Source organism: Episyrphus balteatus, chromosome 3 (assembly GCF_945859705.1).
Source record: "Episyrphus balteatus chromosome 3, idEpiBalt1.1, whole genome shotgun sequence".
In the NCBI taxonomy this organism is placed as follows: Eukaryota; Metazoa; Arthropoda; class Insecta; order Diptera; family Syrphidae; genus Episyrphus; species Episyrphus balteatus.
In genome coordinates, this window is record NC_079136.1 from 83,960,508 (window position 1) to 83,985,706 (window position 25,199).

The 25,199-nt window shown below is 29.3% G+C and overlaps 1 protein-coding gene across 2 annotated transcripts in view; it reads right to left on the bottom strand.

The window, feature by feature from the left end:
* The window catches only part of LOC129914647 (hemicentin-1), a 195,462-nt gene that overhangs the window by 108,715 nt on the left and 61,548 nt on the right, over positions 1–25,199 (bottom strand). For both annotated transcript variants that reach the window (XM_055993988.1, XM_055993987.1), the window contains exons 4-5: positions 24,213–24,297; positions 20,010–20,120 (exon numbers count right to left, since the gene is read on the bottom strand). In XM_055993988.1, the coding sequence (XP_055849963.1) occupies positions 20,010–20,120; positions 24,213–24,297 (196 nt within the window). The remainder of the gene's footprint in view (positions 1–20,009; positions 20,121–24,212; positions 24,298–25,199) is intronic.

Genomic DNA, 25,199 nt, shown 5'->3' on the forward strand with positions numbered 1-25,199 from the left:
ATTGAGATTATTCCTTAGAATAATTTTTATTCGTCTCTGAAAGAAGCAGATAGTTTTATTCTTAGGAATAATCTGTTGAAAAATTGATTTTTTCTCTATCCTTAGGAATAAGTACTAACTGACTGTTTAACTGACTATTGAAAAATTGGCCCTTAGGGCCAATTTTTCAATAGTCAGTTAAACAGTCAGTTAGTACTTATTCCTAAGGATAGAGAAAAAATCAATTTTTCAACAGGCAAATATAGCTTATTCCTAAGAATAAATCTATCTGCTTCTTTCAGAGACGAATAAAATTATTCTAAGGAATAATCTCAATAAAAATATTGTGTCAGTTGTCAAAGCTGTTTTGAAAGAATTTTTGAAAAAAATACAGTGGAAAACAAAAAAACAAAAACAATCATGAATAAAAATGACGTTTAATTTTAAATATTTTTGAATTTGACAATTTTTTTTTGTTATTCTGTAAAATAAATTATTCTTGATTGAAAAATTCAATGTTTTTATCTGATTGTTTATGAGCCTAATAACTTTATTCGTCGAACAGTTAACTGACTGTTTATTAGAAGATTGAAAAATTGGCTCTAAATCAAATAAATATAAAATTGAGTATTTTGATAAGTGCCTAGTTCAGTTACCTAACTGATAATTTCAATAGAAGATTAACAAGATGTAATGTTTGGATTTAAAAGTTGAAAGTTGTTGAAAAGTTTTTATTTTTTTAATAATAACAAATAAGTTGCACAAACCAACGTAATATGAAACCAATTCGAGGAAAATGTTTAAATATTTAAAATTTTGCTCGCGGTGGACGTTTTGAGTTGTTATATCTTGGTGTTAAAAAAAAATTACCAAAAAGAACAATAGTTGCCATCTATTCGATATCCATTTCAATTTTTTGCATGAAATTGCGAACAAAATCATTAAATTCTGATTTTATTTTTTAAACAACTGTCAAATATTTAAATTTGTTTCGAGGGACTGCAAAATATAGATAGAATTAAATTAAAAAAATAAAGTATTTTTGGATACAATTTTTTTAATCAATTTTTTTTTTTGAAAACCGAAAACAGGACATTCAATTTTGATTAATAAAATTGCTACAAAATGGCATGCCAACTTTATTTAAATTTTTTTTATTTTGAGCTCAATTTCATTAAGTTTTTTTGAATTTTTTCCTTTGAAGAACGAATTTTATGTTTTAATTTTTTTTTTTTTTTCAGATACTTACATTTAAATTAAAAACAAAAAGTTCAAGATTGAGTCGCATGAATCTGCTCTTGGAGTTCAAGTTCCTTAGTTTAAAAAAAAAAATTGTATACAAATTTTGTAAAATAATGTAGGTACGTATATCATGAAAAAAAAGAAATAAAAGAACATAAAATTCGTGTTTCAGAGGAATAGAACAGCCATTTGATTTCTTTTTTTAAGTTGAATTTTTTAGAAAAAAAAAAATCAAAATCGTTGGAGCCGTTTTTAAGGTAAATAATTTTTTGAAAACAATTGTTTTTTTAATTGGTATGCTTGTAGTAATTGAGGAGGTGATTTCCAAAACCAAACTATCTGACTTGAAGGTAGTTTTGAGTAAAATGCCAAAAACCTTTACTTCGTAATACAGAAGATATAAAACAAAATAATCTTCTACCAATTTATTCTTTACGAAATTTTAATAAAATTAAAGTTTTCAAAATAAATATATCTTAAGTCTTTTGATTGAAAATTCCTTATTAAAAAGTGGGTATATCTGCTTTTGGAAGTATAATTAAATTATGTCTTCTTTTTGAAGTAAAACTATTAAAAAATCTTCTTTTTTTTGAATTTTTTGTAAATAAACCTTTAACAATATCAGTATTTTTTTTTTGTTTCTTGTTATATAGTTTATAACAAGAAACAAAAATACATTTATAGAAATGAAATTGAATTAAAATGCGTTTCTGGATCACACGTACTTGCTCTTGTAAATTGGAGTGTCTATTTTGGTTCTAGCTCTATATTTCATTTTTTTAAATGATAAGAAATAACAGTCTGCAATTTTGAAAAAAATTGATACGAAATAAGTTAAAAAATAAGTCAATTTTCGCAAAAAACCACAACGCCATTTCCATTATCCAAATTTTTGAGAAAAACTAAAAACACAGATTCTTAATATTATTTACTAAAACCCTTAAGTACACAAAATTTAATTAAAATCGTTAGACCGTTTAGGTCCTAGCACGGTGTACAGATGGACGGACGGAACTAAGTAATGACGAAAACTACTTTTGTAACTCCTCCATCATCTTAATGTGGCATTTTATCATACGCCAAATTGATATTTTTTATACTGAAGAGGCCTTATTGGAAAGAATATTTTGCATAGGCCATTTTGGAAAAAACATTTGGTGTTCAATAGGCTGTTTTGGAAATAAAGTCGTTTTTTGACATTGAATAACTATCTATCTCTGTGTGCTGTTTAGAAAATTATTTTTGATTGAATCAGACGCGCGTTGAAAAGACCTAAAAATGACATGTATATCTCATTTTCCGCTTTTTTTTTCCGATAGCTGGTTTTGGAAATCAGCTCCTCAATTATCAATTAACATCTAAAACCTAAAATTAAAAAAAAATCACTGTTCTATTTTCGAAATTTCTTTTTTAAATCAAAAATTTAATGTTTTCAATATTTTATTTAATTTACTCGTTTTTATTTTTTTTATTACATTAAAAACAATACTTAATACTTTTAAAATTTAAAAAATATAATCCTAATGTTTATTTCCAAATAAAACTAAATTAAATTTTAAATACCAGTGAGAGTGCAGGTTATTACTCCACAAACAAATACTAAAAATTTTAATTTTTTCGACCTAATATTTCGAGAGATTTATGCAGGAAAACGTGTTTTTTCTTTCTCTTTTGTAATTTTGTTGATGCAAATTCTCCCGAAAATGTATATTAAAAATTTAATTCGTATGTGTACACTTGTACATACTCGTCCATTGATTCAGCTCTGATATTTTGTTAGTATTTTTTTTTTTAACTGATTGGCAGATACAATATGGAAAAGCTTTTCTAAGTTGCACATCCATTAAATTTGTTTTTTTTTTTCATACCTATATCAAACAAAATACGAGGATGATCTATTTCAAAAATATAACCTCTGCTGACAACTCTAAAACACAATTGAATGGTACGTGAAACTAAATACGTCACCTAAGGGCTTTGTCAATTCTAAATCTATTGATTGAATATAATAGTTTTTTTTTTTTTGTTCTCTCATCACAATTCATTCTATTGTTTTGGCTTTGTTTTTTTTTCTATTCAAAGAATTTTCGAACCTTTGCAGCTCTATTTATAAACTCAATAAATTGCAAAATACTCATAAATTTCAAAGGTATAAAAATAGGTCAAACTTTTATCATTTATTCAATATTATAAATATAATAAAAAAACGAACTAAAGCAAGAACACATAAATAAAGATCTGATAAATTGGAATAGAATAAAAGTTCTTTCAAAGTATTCCATCATTTAGTATCTTTAAAAAAAGGTACACACACATTAACCTGATGTAGTTTTAAAATACGAAAAAAATGAAATTTATTACCATCACGTACAGGGTGTCAATGATATCATTCTTTTTTCTATTTTCCTACACTGAAAAAAAAAATTTGATAATAACAGCTATCAAATTAACATTTTTGAGTGAAAAAAGTCGTCCAACAATTAAAATATCAATTTTGATATTTTATCATAGCATTTTGACATTTTTTAATTTTAGGTAGATAGTGAAAATTTCACTTTCACAATTATATCAATGTTGACTAGATTTTACGTTTTAGTTTAATATAATGAAACCTATTTCTTTCTTTTTCTTTTTTATTATTTTAAGTATTTTCTTTCTTTTTTCAAAACATTACTGAAAGGGAATATCACAACAAAAACATTACTGTTAAAAAAAGAGCCAAGTTATCCTATGTTGAAATTATGCTGGCACAAAAAGTATTGAGATATAAAAGTTTACCCAGTTCTAAAGCTTGGGTTCAAATTCGTATCAATAAAATTTTGATTGCTTACTTGACAATTTTTGTTTTAAATACCGATTTTTAAAGTTATTTCAAAAATTTGCCAAGTAAACAATCAAAATTTTATTAATACGAATTTGAACCCAAGCTTTAGAACTTGGTACACTTTTATATCTCAATACTTTTTGTGCCAGCATAATTTCAATATAGGATAACTTGGCTCTTTTTTTAACAGTAATGTTTTTGTTGTGATTTCACTACTTTTTGCAAGGTATGGCTATAGAATTGAAAATCTCTATATTTGATGAAAATTCAGTGAAAATGGGCGGTTGCCACGCCCCCTGGCTAAAATTCTCAAACTTAAATTTTTTTCCTTTGTATAAATTACCAGTTCTACCATTCTACCAAATTTCAAGATTCTACGATAATCAGAAGTGCTCTATAATATTTGATGAAAATTCAGAGAAATGGGCGTTTGCCACGCCCCCTGATTGAAATTCTCAGATTTTAAATTTTTTCCTTTGTATGAACTACCATCTCTACCATTCTACCAAATTTCAAGATTCTACGATAATCAGAAGTGCTCTATAATAATTGATGAAAATTCGGCGAAAATGGGCGGTTACCACTCCCCCTGAATTGAAAATCTCAAATTTTCGATTTTTTCCTTTGTATACACCACAAGTCCTATCACCATGTAAAATTTCAAGTTTCTACGATAGCGGGAAGGTCTCCATAATTTTGATGATCTGTCAGTGAGTCAGTGAGTCAGTTACGGTTTTCGCGATTTTTGAAGTCCTTTATCTCATAAACTACTCATCGTAAGAAGCTGAAATTTTGTGAGGAATTTGGGTTCGGCGAGCTCAACAAATGTAGCGAGTTTGGCATCTTTGATGTGGAAGTTAGAGGGGGGTCGAAAATGACCTGAGTTGTTTCCTGTAAATAAGGGTGTAGTGCCAAAGTTGCTAGAGAACTTGGCTGGGCACTAACGTGTCCCTTGATTTGATAATCGTCAGAGAAATACTTTCTTTTTATACCTTCTTTCTTTTTCAAAAATACTAGCTGACCCGGTGACCTTCGTTACACCTATTTACTTCCAATTTTGGAGTGTCCCCTCTTTCCCAAAAAAAAAAAAAAAAAAAAAAAAAAAAAAAAAAAAATCGGGTCACAAAATCAAATATAAATAAAATAATGTGTTTTTTGAGTTCTATTGACCGCATTATCAAGATTAATGTCTTCAGGCTTAAAGGAAATGACAATGAAATGCACAAATTTTTAGAACCACTTTCGGCCAAAGAAATATTTGAGACAAAATTCTAGATGGATTTATTCACTTAAACCTTATTATATTTTTCGTTTATAACCTTTAAATAAAATTATTATTAAGATTTTTTTTAAAAATGTATGCTTAGATTTTATTAACAAAATTATTTTAATAATTTTTAATTTTTGATGTACAATCTGAAGATGGGAATTGTTATTCCCGAAAACGCTTATTGCTGAAAATAAAATGTTGTATGAGTATAAGAAGTGTATCTTTCTGTCTTTATTATTCATATGAGTTGGAAAACTAACTTTTTTGAACCCCTTGAAAAAAAAAACATAAAGCCGCTACTTAAAACTGCTTTTTAACAGATTTTGGCTTCGTTTGGTTTTTTATTTGCGCCAAGTAGCAAATATCGGAAATAACAAAAATCGGTTGTGCTACTCGTGTAGAAATTCAAATTAATAAGACGACAATTTGTAATTTAAATACTGCCGCACACCATTTAGTTTTATGAAAATAAATATTGGTAGATTATCAAAAATCGGTCAAAAAAAATTTAATAACAAATTTTTGAGTGGGCCAAATAACCATTTCGTGGTATATATTGGCCGATAGGCACACAAAATTTCATAAAAATAGTTCCAAAAAGATATAAAAAAAAATTTGGCTGGACCACCCTAACAATTTAGAGGTATGTATTTTTTTTTTTTTTTTTTTTTTTCATTTCAATAGGGTTGCCACATTTGTATAACTACATTCCTAAAGCTATTTTGTTCATTTTTTTCACTCTTCTATCTTTCATTTGGGATTTCAAAAATGTTCTTATTTGACCGAACTACAAGGATAAAGATAGTAAATTTTATTCTTTAAAATAGGTTTATTACATAATAATTTCCCATTTTAAAAGTGGCAGTCCTATTATTCATTTTCAGTATCAACTTATCGGTGATTTGAAACCAATTTTCTTCTAACCTTATAAGCTAAGTAGGCAGGGGCGGATCCAGGATTTTTTTCTGGGGGGGGCACAAGGGACGGATTGGCAAAAAAAAACAGCAATAACAGTTAGAAATAAAGTGAAGTACCATACGACTGACTAACAAGCAGAAAATTTTAACGACCCACAGTGGTCTAAAACCTGGCCAAAAATATTTAGGCACATTTCCCACATCAAATAGGTACCAAATGACCAAAAAGTTATTCGGAAGGAAAAATTCTCATTTTCTTGTTACAGTAAAAGCCACTTAAGTGCTAACCCTCTTACTCCTGGATTAGCCGGAAGAAAAAAAAATATGAAAAATCAGAAAATGCACGTACAATTCTGTGCTATATTAAAGTTAGTAATCTATTCTTTGTTTAATTTTTTGACTTAAGTTGTTTCACCAAATAGATTTTGAGAAATTAAGTTTTAAAGATGAAATTTTGAAAAAAAAAATGTTTACGTTTTTTAATTGATTTTGTATAAAAATTTTGCAATATTATGGACATAATTATACCATTAGTTAATGACCTAGTAGTTTTTAGTCAAATACTAAAGACTTCATTCTAATAAATATTAAAGTTCCTAAGAATAACAAAAAAAACTGAATCCTACTTTTTTGCCGGGAAACCCAGTTTTTTTTTTTTTTATTTGCATTAACCTTTTGTAACCCAAGGTCGTAAATTTAAAAATTAATAAGTCAATCGATTGGCCTTTATCTTTAATAAAGGAGTAAAAAAAAAGTTTAAATAATTTATTTTTATATAAAAATTCAAAAATTCAAGCAAAAAACTATCTAATATTAATTTTTAGGCACTTTCCTAAAATCCAAAAATAAAACCCAGTGGGGTTTACTAACAAAAACTATTTTTTTTCTGAGTTTCGTAGTTTTTATACAAATTTGCTTATTTTCAAAAAAAGCCCAACTTTCAACATTAACTGTCAATTAAAAACTATTGGTGCTATTTATTAGAAATTTGAAGTACTATTTCGATAAAGCAATACTTAAAGATTATAATATTAGAAGCTTCAAAAGAAAAAAAAAAAATAGTTTGTAGAGTTTTTATGCAATCTTTTTCGGTTTGTTACAGAAATGTCACATGGGGCTACAAGGGGTTAAATTGTTTTATACCTCAAGAATATTGTGTTCAAATCGTAGGTCTCTTGGAGCCAAATTGACCAAGTTATAAGTATTTTAATACTACCCTTAGGAACGTTTTAGTCTTTTAGTCCAGAGTTCAAAACTTTAAATCGTTATCCTCACATCTAATGTTTTCAACGCCGGTGCTCCTCATAACTTCAAAACTACTGCACCGATTCTTTTGAAATTTAGAACACTATTATTTTTACATATTTTTAGAGGTATCCTTGGAGAAATTTTCTCAATAAAATAATATTTATAAAAATCTATAAAAGGGTCGCTTTTGAGGAGTTTTTTTTCAAGGGGTCTTTATTTTCGGGGTGCAAACTTGGGCAAACTTCTGAAATGCAAGTTTGTTCTACATATATAGCAGTTCTATAATGTATAGTTTATGCAATTTTGTGACGTGTTCCGCTATTTTAAAAACACTAATGTTGAAAAAAAACAACGAAAAAAGTGCAAATTTTTTAACCCCTCTGTATGAAAAAATAGAGTTGCATATACAATTATTTTTTTTATATCATTCAATGTCATTCGATGTCCATATCAAAATTTTTCACCAAAATCACTTTGAAAATTCACTTTTTTTTTAATCGAAAAATCGTTTATTTATTTGTGAGGTGGAGCTTTTCATGGGAAAGGGATGAAACAATCAACAAAATTCGCATTTTCAGCCAGAAATAGACAAGAATTTCACTCAAGTTCTTTCTGTTATTATTCATATATTTTTAAAACTCTTATAGTTTGATTTCCTTTAAGTATGAACTTTAAGTTCTGGGGGGGGGGCACGTGCCCCCGTGCCCCCCCCCTGAATCCGCCTATGTAAGTAGGCAACTCGTATCCTCTACGTCTCGTCTATATGGAATATTTTAATTTGATTTTTTTTAAATTATAAATTTTACTTTTTCCGTGGGCTATAGGTCTTTCTTCGATATACTTTGTTAGTACTAGTCGACGTTTCGGGTATGCTTATACCCTTCTTCAGGACTCTAATAAAGAAACATGACTTAAACATATTAAAAAAGACGTATAATTAATTTACCTATACTTACAATATTAGTGAAATATATTAAATATATTTTAACCTTTTAGGTTTCTAACTTCTTGGAAAGTTGCTTGTTTTTGTTTTTTAAATTTTAATATTTCAAAATTTCAATAATTGAAGTCTTGAAAAAGACTTTCGTTTTATCAAAATTTCAAAATAATGAAGTTTAATAAATTTCTATTTGATAAGAAATTCAAATTTTTATAAAAACAAAAACAAATCTTACCTAAAAATTCTAGTCAAAAAAAGATAAGATTTAATCTAAAATACTTCTTTGGACAAACTGACTATAAATATTGCTAAGTCCCTCACAATCCGATCTCCTGTTAACAGTATTATCTGTATCTAAAATATGCAACATTTCTAGCAACATTCTCTTACTATAGTGTTTTTCTGTTTGTAAAATGTCTACATTATTATTACAAAGAAGTATTTTAGATTAAATCTTATCTTTTTTTGACTAGAATTTTTAGGTAAGATTTGTTTTTGTTTTTATAAAAATTTGAATTTCTTATCAAATAGAAATTTATTAAACTTCATTATTTTGAAATTTTGATAAAACGAAAGTCTTTTTCAAGACTTCAATTATTGAAATTTTGAAATATTAAAATTTAAAAAACAAAAACAAGCAACTTTCCAAGAAGTTAGAAACCTAAAAGGTTAAAATATATTTAATATATTTCACTAATATTGTAAGTATAGGTAAATTAATTATACGTCTTTTTTAATATGTTTAAGTCATGTTTCTTTATTAGAGTCCTGAAGAAGGGTATAAGCATACCCGAAACGTCGACTAGTACTAACAAAGTATATCGAAGAAAGACCTATAGCCCACGGAAAAAGTAAAATTTATTTTACTAAAAAAGGTCACAAAAGGAGGAATTAATTATTATTACGGAGGGCACGCCGTACTTTAACAAATTTAAAAGATGAGTTTTTACGAATATATTACAGAAAAATACGGATTTTATGTATGTAGCAAACTAAAAAATTATAGCAGAGTCGGGGTAAGTCATGTTAAAAATAAAAATAGTTTAGTTTTTCTACTGAAGTGCAGGGAGTTTGGATTAATTCCGGAATTTATCCAAAACTCAACAAAAAATGTCTCAACAATTTTTGATTTCGGGGTTGGAAAGTTTGAAGAAAATTTAAAAAGAAAACTTTCTTCAACTTCAGTAAAATACCATTCAAAATTACTAAATATATCTATTTCTTTAAAGCAATCAGAAATTAGAAAACAACAGAGATTATTAGTAGATTTAGAGAACGATATTAAAAATAGGCTATCAGTAAATGAACATAATAATTTTTTTAGAAGTCAGGAGCAAACGAGAAATAAAATTAACAATAGTGCAAAGCAAACATTAAAGAAAAAGCTTGAATTACTTAAGTCTAAGCTCAAAAAGGAAATGGGAATACATTTTCAAGAAAATTGGTTTGTGAATAAAACACAGACTAATTTTCCAGAAGATATAAAGTGGCTTCTGTCATTAGGCCCAAAATTTGCTTTACCAATTTCTAAAGATAACTTCCCCTTGTTTAAAATGATTGCTGATGGAGAGGAACTAGTCAAAAGTAAAGAACCCCTTGAGCATGAACCTGCACGGTCATGTTTTATACAATTATTACAGAACCATCTTCGTTCTGCATCAATCCCATCTTCTGATAAATATTTAAATAAAATATTTAACGACACAAAAAAGTTCTTAAAACGACATCCTGAGATTTACATCGTTCCGGCAGACAAAGGCAATGTCACAGTAGCAATATTAAAGTCAAATTATGTTGAAAAAATGAATGATATGATGGCTGATAGGAATACTTACACAATTTTAAGAAATGACCCAACAAACAAAGTACAAAATCGTAACAACAAACTTGTTAAAGATTTATTCCTAAATACATTTATTAATGAATCTGAGAAAAAATGTATGACGACTTATGTTGCAAATAGTCCAAAAATTTATGGATTGCCTAAAATACATAAGCCAAATGTACCTCTTAGGCCAATTTGTTCTTCGCTCAGTGTTCCTTGTTATGAGTTATCCAAGTATATAGTTAAAATTTTAAATAATATAACTCTTAACTCAAAATATAATGTTAAAAATGCTTCGTCATTTATTTCAACAGTTTCTCCAATTATATTAGAACAAGATGACATTCTTGTTTCATTTGATGTAGTTTCTTTATTTACTAACATTCCAATTCCGTTAGTACTAGAATTAGTTGAAAAAAGTTGGAATACCATAGAAAATCACACAAGAATTCCAAAAATTAAATTTTTGGAAGTGTTACGTTTTTGTGTGATTGACAACAATTATTTAGAATTCGATAAAAAATTTTATCAGCAGAAACAAGGAGTTCCGATGGGAAGTCCAGCTTCTCCAATATTAGCAGATATTGTTATGGAAGCTTTATTAGATGACGTTTTTGATAAAATTCTAGATAAGCCAAAAATAATTACAAAATATGTCGATGACATTTTTATAATCCTGAAATCTAGTCATGTTAATACTACTTTAACTGCTTTAAATTCGTTTCATCCAAACATTCAATTTACTGTTGAGTATGAAAATAATGGAGAACTTCCATATCTTGATGTGATGGTTATAAGAAAAAATAATAAATTGATATTCGATTGGTATAAAAAACCAACATCTTCGGGTCGTCTTATAAATTATAATTCCAAACAGCCTAAACAAGTAATTATTAATACAGCTAAAAATTTTATTAAAAGAGTTTTAGATATCAGTGACATTGTCTTTCGTCATAAGAACATTAAAATCATCATAGATACTTTACTTTCAAATTCATTTCCTTTGAATATAATAAGAACATTATTGAACCAACATTTTAATCCGTTGGTTCAAACAAATTTAGGAACAAATGTTACACAATTTTCGTACAAAAGTGTTTTATATATTCCAAATCTTTCCAATAGAATGTTGAATGCTCCTATAATGAATAAAGACAACGTTCGCTTAGCATTTAAATCGGCAAATACTTTAAGAACTTCATTGTTCTCGAATTTAAAAGGTGAATTTTCCAAAAATGAAAAATCGAATATTGTATATAAAATAAAATGCTTAGGTGATGGAACAAACTATTGTCCTTCAGTCTATGTAGGCACTTCTATGCGGAACTTAAGAATCGAATAGCTGGTCATAGATCAGATATAAATAGCGGACAGTCCCAAAAAACAGCGTTAGCTTTACATTGTTTAGATGAAGGACATAGACCTGATTTCAATAATGTAGACATTTTACAAACAGAAAAACACTATAGTAAGAGAATGTTGCTAGAAATGTTGCATATTTTAGATACAGATAATACTGTTAACAGGAGATCGGATTGTGAGGGACTTAGCAATATTTATAGTCAGTTTGTCCAAAGAAGTATTTTAGATTAAATCTTATCTTTTTTTGACTAGAATTTTTAGGTAAGATTTGTTTTTGTTTTTATAAAAATTTGAATTTCTTATCAAATAGAAATTTATTAAACTTCATTATTTTGAAATTTTGATAAAACGAAAGTCTTTTTCAAGACTTCAATTATTGAAATTTTGAAATATTAAAATTTAAAAAACAAAAACAAGCAACTTTCCAAGAAGTTAGAAACCTAAAAGGTTAAAATATATTTAATATATTTCACTAATATTGTAAGTATAGGTAAATTAATTATACGTCTTTTTTAATATGTTTAAGTCATGTTTCTTTATTAGAGTCCTGAAGAAGGGTATAAGCATACCCGAAACGTCGACTAGTACTAACAAAGTATATCGAAGAAAGACCTATAGCCCACGGAAAAAGTAAAATTTATTTTACTAAAAAAGGTCACAAAAGGAGGAATTAATTTTTTAAATTATTTTTATAAGAAAAGTAACAAAATATAAAATTTGTTCTTAGAGGTATATTTACAAACGCCGTTTGAAATGATTTTGACAAGAAAACGAAGAGTGCCTTTTTTAGTTATTTATAAAAAGTATTTTCAGAAGTAAAATTGAAAATCGTTATTTTAACAAAATATTTTTTTACAAATATAAATTTTCTGACATTTTCAAAAAAAAAAAAAGTTGGTACACCTAATTTGTGAAATTTGACCCACTTTTTATGATTTATTTGATTTATATTTCGAGTTAAATTTTGTATCGAATCCTAAACTTGCCCTATATTAATCGCGAATAAAAAAAAAACTTGATTTTTGAATCACCCTTTAAAATAGTTTATTTTTTTTATAATTTGTAATAGTATGTCGAAATTTAATTAAAAACCACCACACATATAAAACAAGAGATGGCGACTGTCGGCATTGTCAATACTTTAAATAACATATATTTGACACATCAATTTCGCACTCAAATCCCCCACTGCTAGATGTCATTTTAGCCATAATTATGATTTAGGACTCTCCAATCGATTGTAGTATAGTCGCTTTGGTGTTAACCGAATTGAAATCATCCATGAACCGCGCATCTGTAGGTAGAGGTAGGTATATAAAATAGCTAGTACAGATATCTGCAGATAGATATGGGATATATCGATTTAAGGACAATTGTTCGTATACAACAACGTGCGGTAGAATTGCCCCGAAGGACTTCAGTTGGCTGCACCACAATTAATTGACATCAACTATGTACAAATGTAGTCAGCGAGCGCAGTGGCTTGCAAAAAGCTATAACCAAATCAAGTTAAATTTTGACATTAAATTGTCTAATTTAATTCACTTAATTGAATGGCCAAAGTGGAATGATATAAAAGTGACATTGAAATGACATGCTCTATACACTACCTACTCTTCTTCCCAGCATGCACACATGTTAAAAGGCTGCAGCAAAAGTATATACAGATGCAATTGTTAAAAAGTAGAAAATGAGTTTGAGCTTGCACACGTTTTCGTCCGACAGGATATAAATTACAAAATTTCATTGCAACTGACTTCCTTATGGCCTATCAAAGTAATTGCAATAGCATTTGGGGCGCACTTTTGGTGCTTCTATCACAATGAAGAAGTTTTACAACCTGCCAACCGAACAGTTTAAAGTTCTAACACAGAGAAACTCTGTGTGGTTCGTTCTATATAGGTATGGTTTAGTCGACGAGGTAAAGTCTTGCTGTGGATGATGATGATGATGGGAAATGTTTCTTTGTGGAAATACCAAGTCGTAAAAAGAAAAAAGGAAAAAAAAAAACAAAATATAAAAAAGTTGAAAAATTCGTTTAGTGTTATTACATTCTGCACGCTATTTTGGGCAATGACTCTTTGGCCGTGAAGTTGCTTCCGACGACTGACGATGAAGAATGATGCGATTGTATGGTGGTGGGAGTAAGGCCTGGCTACATACTGTGGATCATTTTGGAATTTCTTTTGAGAAAATACACAATAATTATTGCTGAGAGAAAATAAATTGAAGTTTTCTGATGAAAAGTTAAAAATTCGGTCTGCATTTATAGCCTCTATTGAAGGATAAATTATATCTTTGAGTTAACATTAACGTCTTAAAGTTCTTTCCTAACTCAAGAGAAAAACCACAAAAAAATTTTCTAAGCTCAAAAACTTTGTTTATGAACACAAATTGAAATATCTACATGGCAAACGAAAAAACGATCCTTATTTTTCGAAAAAATGAACCACAGTTTATACTACACCAAGTTTGGGCCTGACAAAAGGTAAACAAGAGTGCTCTTTGATAAATAAAACTTAACATTGCATGCAAAAACATTTTGAGGAAAAATTATTCCATGTTTGGTGATGCTTTTCAAAGGTTTTTTTAAGTGGCTTAGGAATTTCAGAGTGCTTTTTAAATGCACCATGTTTTAGAGGAAAATAATCGTCTAGGAACACACAAAAGATCTGCAAAATAAAATGCACACAAAATTTAATGTTTAATAAAAATCGACTAAGTATAATATATACATAAGGATTTTAATTTTTAAAGAAATAAGGAAGTTAAAAGTGAATTATTGTGAGAGTATTTGGTAGAACTTTTAGTTTTCTTGAAGGATCTTAGATACATTTTACTAAATGAATATGTAAAACAAAAACTATTTTTAATAAAAGTTTGTGATAAAGCAACATTTAGTACATGTTTCAAAGCCTCTAATGAGACTTTAAAAGAACATAGATACTTGGTAAAGTTTTTGTGTCTGATAATGATTTGTATGTGTCTGTTTTTCTGTCAGTATCTATCTCGAAGAAGCGGGTCATAATTCTGACTTCAAAATTTTTCAAAATTCTTAACATAATAAGTAAGTAATCAAATACGCAGCAATTTTGTGAAAAAATGATTTTATAAAATTCAGAAAAAATTAAAAAAGTTTTTAGGTTTGGGAAAATTAATTTTTTTTAGCACCAAATCAAAGGTTATTGTAATTTCGATTTAAAAATGTTGTTTTGTGGCAAAAAATGTCCTACTTACTTTTTAAATAAAAAAAAAAAATATTTTTTGAACCGTTATTAACGGTATACCTGCAAAAGAATTTTCTTCTTTTTTGCTAATATTTTGTACAAAAACCTCTTAATAACCTTAAAGTGTACAAATCAGGATAAACATTCAAAGTAATAATTTTTTGATTTAATAAATAAACTTGAATTTTTTTTATTAATTTTTAAAACTTTGTTCTAAGTGTCAGTTATTATTTTTATCTTTTTTTTTAATATTCCCACGCCTCTTTCCCCCCCAGATACCGCACGCGCTGGGGTCCATTTTCACCGAGTACGAAGTCATTTGCGGATGATTATCGTATCGGCACTTTTTAGTGTTTTTTTAAGGTAAAAACAAATTAAAAAGAACTAAATAAGTAAAGAGAATGGTGATACGAATATCAAAGGAAGGTCAAAGATTGGGACTGCTTAGTACAAGCATTTATTATATCTATGCAAAATAAAAAAAAATTTTAAATGAACAAAAAAATAAATTTAATATTTCATGTTTAATTTTCAGAAAGTGTCAAAATTTTAAAACAAAAATGTTTTAATAGTCAAGAGTGTTGATAAAAAAATAATTCAATATACATATGTACATATGTACATACAATTAGGTATAAAGACATTAAATGAGAAAATAATCAGTAAAAATTGAACATAAATACAAAAAAAAAGTTTATGAGCGTGGTACACTGGTTTTTAGTATTTTTTTCAGACTAGTTTTATTAATATTAAAATCAAACAGATTAGTATCAAGGGGCACGGTAGTGCCCAGCCAAGTTCTCTAGCAACTTTGGCACTACACCCTTATTTACAGGAAACAACTCAGGCCATTTTCGACCCCCCTCTAACTTCCACACCAAAGATGCTAGAAATTTCAAACTCGCTACATTTATTGTCAAAACCAAACTCCTCACAAAATTTAAGCCTTTTACGGTGAGTAGTTTCTGAGATATAGGGCTTCAAAAATCGCAAAAACCGTAACTGACTGACTGACTGACTCACTCACTCACTCACTCACTCACTCACTCACTCACTCACTCACTCACTCACTCACTCACTCACTCACTCACTCACTCACTCACTCACTCACTCACTCACTCACTCACTCACTCACTCACTCACTCACTCACTCACTCACTCACTCACTCACTCACTCACTCACTCACTCACTCACTCACTGACAGATCATCAAAATTATGGAGAACTTCCCGTTAACGTAGAAACTTGAAATTTTACACTGTGATAGGGCTCGTGGTGTATACAAAGGGAAAAATCGAAAATTTGAGATTTTCAATTCAGGGGGCGTGGCATCCGCCCATTTCCGCTGAATTTTCATTAAATATAATAAAGCACTTCTGATTATCGTAGAATCTTGAAATTTGGTAGAATGGTAGAGATGGTAGTTTATACAAAGGAAAAAATTTAAAATTTGAGAATTTCAGCCAGGGGGCGTGGCAACCGCCCATTTCCACTGAATTTTCATTAAATATAATAGAGCATTTCTGATTATCGTAGAATCTTGAAATTTGGTAGAATGGTAGAGATGGTAGTTTATACAAAGGAAAAAATTTAAAGTTTGAGAATTTCAGCCAGGGGGCGTGGCAACCGCCCATTTTCACTGAATTTTCATCAAATATAGAGATTTTCAATTCTACAGCCATACTTTTGCAAAAAGTAGTGAAATCACAACAAAAACATTACTGTTAAAAAAGGAGCCAAGTTCTCCTATGTTGAAATTATGCTGGCACAAAAAGTACTGAGATGTAAAAGTGTACCAAGTTCTAAAGTTTGGGTTCAAATTCGTATCAATAAAATTTTGATTGTTTACTTGGCAATTTTTGAAATAACTTTAAAAATCGGTAATTAAAAGAAAAATTGTCAAGAGAACAATCAAAATTTTATTGATACGAATTTGAACCCAAACTTTAGAACTTGGTACACTTTTACATCTCAGTACTTTTTGTGCCAGCATAATTTCAACATAGGAGAACTTGGCTCCTTTTTTAACAGTAATGTTTTTGTTGTGATTCAAATTTACAAGCTTACACATGCGAGTTAATTGCACATGCATACCATAATTAGTACGGTGTTGGGGTAATTTTATTAAATCTAAGCTACGAAAGTTATAAGCACCTCTCCGGTAGTTAAAATTAATAGAATTAAGCAGATCCGGGCCATCAATTACACCCGTTATAAGTTGATGAATAAATACAAGGTCGTTATTTACTCTCCTTTGAGACAAGGTTTGGATCTGCAGTAGGTTGATTCGAAGCTCGTAGAAAGGAAGGTTAAAAGGGTCCGTCCATGGTAAGCATTTTAAGGCAAAACGAATAAAATTACGTTGGACTGATTCTATTCTTTCTATATGGATGCTGTAAAAAGGTGTCCAAACTTGAGATGCGTATTCTAAGTGGGGGCGAACTAAGCAGTTGTAAAGAGCTAATGTAACGTAAGGGTCCCTAAACTTTTTCGACCAACGCTTGACAAAACCTAACATAGAATTGGCCTTGTTTACAATCAGGTCTATGTGCTCTGTGAAATGGAGGTTGGAGTTAAAGTTAACACCAAGGTCTTTAAAGCTATGCACACGGAGTAAAGTGTGATGAGATATCATATAATCATACAGACTAGGAGTTTTTTTCTTTGAAAAGGTCATCGTCTGACACTTAGTCGGGTTGAGATTTAAACCGTTCTTTGTACACCAAATAGCAAATCTATCAAGATCATCTTGCAAGGATATGCGGTCATTCACAGAGCTTATGCTTTTGTAAAATTTCATATCATCTGCGAAAATAAGAATTTCACTCTTACGTAAACATAACGGTACGTCATTTATAGCTAAAATAAAAAGAAAAGGTCCCAGGTGACTACCTTGCGGGACGCCCGATTTGGCAATGAACGATTTTGAGAAGGTCCCTCTGAATTTCACCTGATATGACCTATTTTTAAGGTAAGAAGAAATCCAAGTGATAAAACTTATAGGGAAACCAAACATTTTTAATTTAAACTTTATGATGTCATGAGAAAGTTGATCAAAAGCCTTAGAATAGTCTGTATAAATGCAGTCGAGTTCCTGTCCACTTTCTAAAGCGAAGGAGCAATTTTGCAAAAATGAAAGTAGATTCGTAACCGTTGATCTTTTTTGCATGAAACCATGTTGTTGATTGCAAATAATATTTCTATAGTAGAACGTTAAACTATCACAAATAACTTGCTCAAAAAGCTTTGGAATACATGAAAGTTTAGATATTGGCCTATAGTTAGTTATGTGGGCTTTATCTCCCTTTTTAAAAACAGGAGTAATATATGCGCTTTTATATATGTTTGGAAATATACCCGATTTAAGAGATAATACGAAAATGTGTTGAAGAGGGAGAGCTAAAACGGATCTACAGTTTTTCAAAACTATCGGAGGGATTCCATCAGGTCCCAGAGAGCAATCATCATGAAGAAGTGAAAGACAGTGTGAGATCTTATCGAGCTCAACTGGAATACTGTTAAATGTAACTTGGGGGTAATCACGTAAATCTTAAGGCATTGCAATTATTGTTTTTTTGATAAATTTGAAAATTTTTATTTATGTATATAAATCTATTCTTTAAAAAAACATGCTCTTACGATGTAAAATTTTGATTTTTTATGAGCAATGGTTTTGGTTTTCAAAATAATAATTTTACATTTTAAGGCTCCGTGTAAAAAATAATAATAAAAAGCCAACATGTAACAAAAACAAAAAACTCGACTTTTGAAGGATTCGTTTTCCCACTGCCTGCCAGGACTATTTGTGTTAAAACGACATTGAAAAAATAGTTCGATTTACACAAAACTGATAAAATTTAAGAAGTTTGGGGTCAAAATTGCGAAACCCCAAAACATAAAAATTCAAAATTTTGAAAAACCAGACAACCAAAAATCTAGAATTTTGAAAACCCGAAATATCGAAATTCAAAATCTGTAAATCGAGATATCTAAAAATTATATAAAATTATAAATTTTTGCAAATGTTGGGCATAAAATGTAAAGAGAAATCGGATTTGACAGACAAAAAAGGCCTCGCCTTTTGAAAAACGAATTTTTCCCTCTGACAATGATACTTATATATAATATTGGAATAATTATTACCATAGGACAAGACCGAACAAATTTTTGCAGGTTGGGGTCAGAATCCCGAAACCACAAAATCCCGGAAATCCAAAGTCCCAAAATCCAATATTCCGAAAACCCATAATCTCGAAAACCCTGATCCCTGAAAACACCAAATCTTGAAGACTCAAAATTCCGGAATCGAGATCACAAAAAATTACATAAAATGAAAATTTTGCTCATATTTTAATATATGAAATGTGTAAAAGTATTCGGATTTGCCAGTTTTTTTTGTGATTTTTGCCCTTTAGGATCATAGTTGTTGACAAAAAAAGCCTGGATGATTTTTTCAAAAAATCCCGAAACCCCTGAATCAAAATATTCAAAATCCTGAAAACATTTGAGAAATTTTTTTCATTTCATAAATTTATTTTAAGGCAATGCTATTGTAACTATTATTTGGGATATCGATTTCGGAAAATTTAACCTATGTTTATAGTTATATTTTTGGAATTTCGACCTTTCTGTATTTTAGATTTTGGGTTTCTAGGATTCTAGGTTTTGGACCTTGAGTCCGAAAGCTAAGGACATTCGGGCCATAGCTATAATAAATAAATAACTCTGCTTAAAATCAAAACTACCAAATTTAACGCACAGTTTTCCTCTACAGATACCTACGACAAGATTAATTGAATATACATACATATAAAAGAGAAATTTTCTTTTAATTTAATGCTTGATATTGGAATATTTCAAATTTTTTCGTAATTTCGTAATATTCCTAACCGCTTTTTACAAGAAAAAAATTTAAAAAAAAATATATAATTCTGAAGGATAAATCTAACGAAAATCAATTCTCAATATATACATTTAGTTCGCAGAAAATAAACAAACAATCCAGTCCATATCTATTACCCATTGTAAAAATTCAATATTTTGCTTCCAGAAATTCAAATCGTTAGCCCTCAATTTACTCTTGATAATTCATTTCAAAAGCAATATTTAGTTTTGTTATTTTTCCATTTGTATACTTTTAGCTATGTTACAAAATATTTCCTATATCTAACTTACCTCCATATACAACGCAGGTTACTTCCAGGCTACCGCCCTCTTCGTATGGTCCCGCTCTCGAATCAATTCGTACTCGGCGTTCGTTGAAAATATTCGGTTGTTGTGGTGGAACTGTTTTCAAAGAAAAACAAACAAAAAAACAATTCTTTTTATTCACAATTTATATTCTAAAACATGAAAAAAGGTAAACACCAGCCAGCATACCAAAATAAAAACAAAAGAACACAAAAATTTAAATTAAAAACAATTTCATCATGTTACACACTCAGAGGAGTACTACCTATACATAGGAACAAGAAAAACAAATATTATTTTGAAAAAAGGAGAAAAAAAAAGTATAAATGTTTCTCTACCCTTCAGTCAAGTCAACAAAACTTTTTGGACAATATTTCCATTGTAAAACCCAATCTCTGGGGCAAACATGAAATTGAAATATATTCCAACATTCTAGGTGTTTTTTTTTTTTTTTGTTTTTATACAAAAATTCCATCAAACCTTCCTGTACAACTCCGCGGCTAGAAAAACATTTAAAAATAATCATGCAATCCATATTTGTTTGTATATAATATTCGTATCTGTATCTATCTATCTCTTTCCTTATTCGGGTAGTGTAGTAGAGGTACAATATACAAAGTTTGTTATTCAAAAATGTTTCTAAAAACTTTTAAATTGAAAAATTCCATCAAAATCCTCCAAACGAGTAAAAGTTTAAGAAAAAATGAAAGAGAACCAAACAAAAATGTATTATATTGCCAGCCAACACAAAATTTTTGCATCAGAACTAACTGTTGCAAAAAGTAGCAACCTATTGAATTCAAAGAAGAAGAAATAATATAGAACGATCTGGCCGGAAGATATCTTAGCAAGTTAGCAGAAGTGAAAATATAATTGCCCAGTGCAGAAATTTACAACTCATCTATAAGAACAGAAAATCTTGTTCGAAGGTTTTTTTAATTTTTATTTTTTTCATTTGAAAAACTATATGCTGTTGTACAAGCAAATCTAAGTTGACAGTGCTGTGCAGAAAAAACACTTTCTAGCTAAGGGAAATAATTGTGGATTCTGTGATAAAAGCATTAATTTTTTAATGTATGGTCAATTTTGAGATATTTTGCCTTTTTTATTCCATCCGGAAGATATTCAAAAGCTGTTATAAGTTTGATCATTTTTTTTTTGCATTTTAAAGTACAGCTACATGATTTTAAAGTGTTTTTAACACCTGTGAAATAAATAATTCGAAATCAATATGATTTGGCCATCTTGTAAAATGTTATTGGCATGTTTTTTGTATCTATTTACATTTAAATATTTGACATTTGAATTTATTGATTTTTACTTGCTCTATAGGGCAAGTATTGGTTTTGTGTAGAAAAAAAAAATTCGAGGTTTTAATCAAAACCAACATTACGATGATGGAGAAGATCAAAAAAGTGGTTTTCGTCATGCCGTCCGTGTCGGTCTGTGCGTCTGTGCGTCCATCTGTACATCGAGCTAGGGCCTAAACGGATGGATGGATTTACTTGAAACTTGGTACAGATGATTTTTGCGTAATACAATAGGTTCGTTTTTTTTAAGTTTTTCAATATCTCTTTTTTAACGCATACCTCCCATATACCGTTTTTGAGGTATTGCAATTTTTTCGAAAACGGCTCTAACGATTTTGATTAAATTTGGTGTACGTTATACTCTTATTGATTCTAACAAAAATGCGTTTTTAGTTTTTCTCAAAAAATTCGGAGAACGGAAATATGGCGTTGCCATTTTTCAAAAATTGACATTTTTTAAGTTCATATATTTGTTCAAAGCACAAGTCAATTTTATTCAAAATTTTAAGACATCACTTTGAAGTGTAAAATGTATAAACAAATTTAAAAAAAAAGTTTTTGAGTTTTTTTTGTTCTCGACACTAAACAAAATCTTTAATTTCCAATAGATATTTAAGATAAAGATACTTTGAACTACAAGAGCAAGTACGTGCGACCCAGTCGTGCATTTTATTTCTTTAATGTTTATTTATTTTATAAATACGTTACAATGTAACACCAGTTAAAAAAATATTTCACACCCGTTTACATTGTTGAGTAGTTATAAAAACATGTATTTTTTTTATAAATTTCTTTCAGTCTATTTCACACTGCTAGCAGGCTCAGGACGAACGTCATCACTTTTTCGTGCATTATGAGACGTTATCATGTCAGAAAAACAAAAAAAAGTAAGGAGTAAGTAAGGCAGTAAGGAGGTATTTCTGAGTAAAACGCTTGAAAATTGAAACTAGGATAAATTATGTTAAAATGCAAACTCAATGATGAATTACTTTAAATTCTATTGAAATCCTCCAAATTTCTCAAAAATTTTTATTAAATAAAACAATAACACTGGTCTGCAAGGAAATCCTTTTCTAAATAAAACTATACTTTTCTTACGGATTTTTGTATGCTGATTTCGAATCGAAAGTCAGAATTAGCCTAACACGTCACGTTTTATAGATATTTTCATTAGAATATCTCAAAAACCCATTTTATTGCTGTTTTAGAATATTTTGGCATAAGGGGGTTGGGGTCGAAATTCTGTATGTTGCAAAATTCTGTATTCAAAATACTGTATGCCAAAATACTGTATGTCAAAATTCTGTATGTCCAAAATGCTGTACGAGCAAAATTCTGAAAGTCAAAATTCTGTGTAGCAAAATTCTGGTTGGTCAAAATACTGTATATCAAAATTCTGTACATCAAAATTCTGTATATCAAAATTCTGTAAAAATGCTGTAAAAAAATATCGTTTTGATAATGTAAAAAAGTGCGCGCGCACTTTTGTACATTATCAAAACGATTTTTTTACAGCATTTTTACAGAATTTTGATATACAGTATTTTGCCGTACAGAATTTTACAAAACAGAATTTTGCAAGTCAGTATTTTGTTCATACAGTATTTTGACGTACAGAATTTTGTATTTACAGTATAATGACGTACAGAATTATGGTCTCACAGTATTTTGACCCTACAGAATTTTGTCGTACAGAATTTTGACAAGCAGAATTATGACCCGCTCCCGGCATAAGGTTATATTTTTCAACAAAATTTGTTACGGTTTATGAAAGAACTTGCTTTTTTTCAATCTTTCAATATCTCTTTTCTTATCCAAGGTATCTTAATTTAAGCAAGTTTAGTAGAATTGGCTTATTTTACCATAAAGAAACTGATCTTATAAAATTCATATTTTATATTTCTCAGCACAGCAAAACCCATAAAAAAAGTATAGTTGCTTTTGTTCCTAGGAGACACAAATCGGAAGCTTTACAAGGTAGTTTATAGAATGGTTTATCACAGATAAGAATTTCTAAATAGAAAAATCATTTAAATAAAAATTATATGTGCTAGAATTTTTCTAAAACCAAATTTAGATTCAGGAAAGTCAAATCTTTCTTAATTTAAAAAAATTATTTGAAGGAGAAAAAAAAGGATATATTTTGCAGACCAGTGTAACTAGTCAATAAAAATTTCTTGCACCTCACTGTTTATTTGTCCCCTTTAATAAATAAGTTCAAATAATTTTCCCACCCATATATTTTTTCAACATTCTATGAGCCTCAAATACTTGTAGAGTGTGGAAGCATTTTGCATCCGGTCTGGTGAAGTTTTGTTTTATTCGAAATTGAAATTTGCACTTGCAGCAATGTTTGCGTGAGAGAAGTTGATGGATTTATTTATATATCGTAATGTTTTTTGTTTTTTGTCTACTTTTATTATAGTTTTTTTTTGCCCTCAATTGGAATTGCCACAAATATTTTTCAAAAACAAAAAAAAAAAAAAATAGAAAATGGATAGGTACTATTTCATCCTGTGTTTTCTGCATTTGTTTAAATTTATATATTTTTTAATAGACTTATCGGGTTGAAATTTGAATTGAACATCTTTTTAGAGTGCAGAGGATAGAGTAGAGTTTGTTGTATTGCTGCAGGAATTTATATAGATATTTATTTGTATTTTAATCTGGATTTTATTAAATTGGTCGAACAATTAGTTTTATGGAATTTTTCAACAACATACATCAACAACATTTTTACTATGAGTATGAGAGTATATTGCACTCTGGAGAGGATAAAGTAGTTGATTAAAAACATTTTAATTGTATCTATATTTGTATATATGGTTTAGCCAGTGTGTATGATGCTGGATGGGTTTATGTTTGAATGTTTACTTACCAACAACTTCTAAATTGACATTGCTATTTCTAGTTTGTGATAACTTAAAGTCTACTCTACATCGGAAATTCCCTGCATCCTTTTCCTGAAAAAAAAAATAAAAATAATTTGTTTTGTATTAATTAAATTTATAAATTGTGAGACACATTGTGAAAACAGCCTGCTTTAATTAATGCTTTTATTCAATTTTTAAGAACTGGGAGGAAACATTCATGCAATTAGAAGTATGGTGAAATTTGAGCCCCTTTAGAAAGACAAAATATTGTTTGTTTTTCAAACCTTTGTAGTTAGAACAGCTTAATTCTGTGACACAAGCTACGAATCGACAGAAATTCCGAGTAAAAATAGAAATTGAATTTTTAAATAAAAAATAAAAAAAAAGCTTGACCGCCGCGCCGCAGCACAGCTGCACCACCGCCGTTTGGCGGTGCACCACGACTGCACCACGTTCGCACCATTTCATTATGTATGAAAATTTCGCCGTACTATGATACATAATTTTGGATTATTGAAAAATAACAAAAAAATACCGACGAGAAGCAGATTCCAACCCGAGTATCTAGAGCACTTTCAATTAGAAGTCCAACGCTTTAACAACTCGACCACCAGTTCATGTTTGTACGAACTGGCAATTTGTTACTTGAGTCAAAATAACTTTGAAGACGAATTAACCATTTGTATAAGTACGAGAATAGAGTTTTTTTCAATTAAAATTAAGTGGTGCGACGCGACGGTGTGGTACAGCAAATAGTTTCATTTTTTTTTTTTTTTTCATTTTTTCACAATGAAACGGTGCGGACGTGGTGCAGTCGTGGTGCGGCGGTTTAGACATTTTAAAAAAAGTGCGGACGTAGTGTGGCGGTAGTGCGGCGCAATAGAAATTTCTGATAGTCGCGTGGATGTGGTGCAGCGTAGGTGCGGCGGTCAAAAAGTGCTGCTGACGTGGTGCAGTGTTTTGAGGAGGATTTCCATTTTTACTAGGGATTG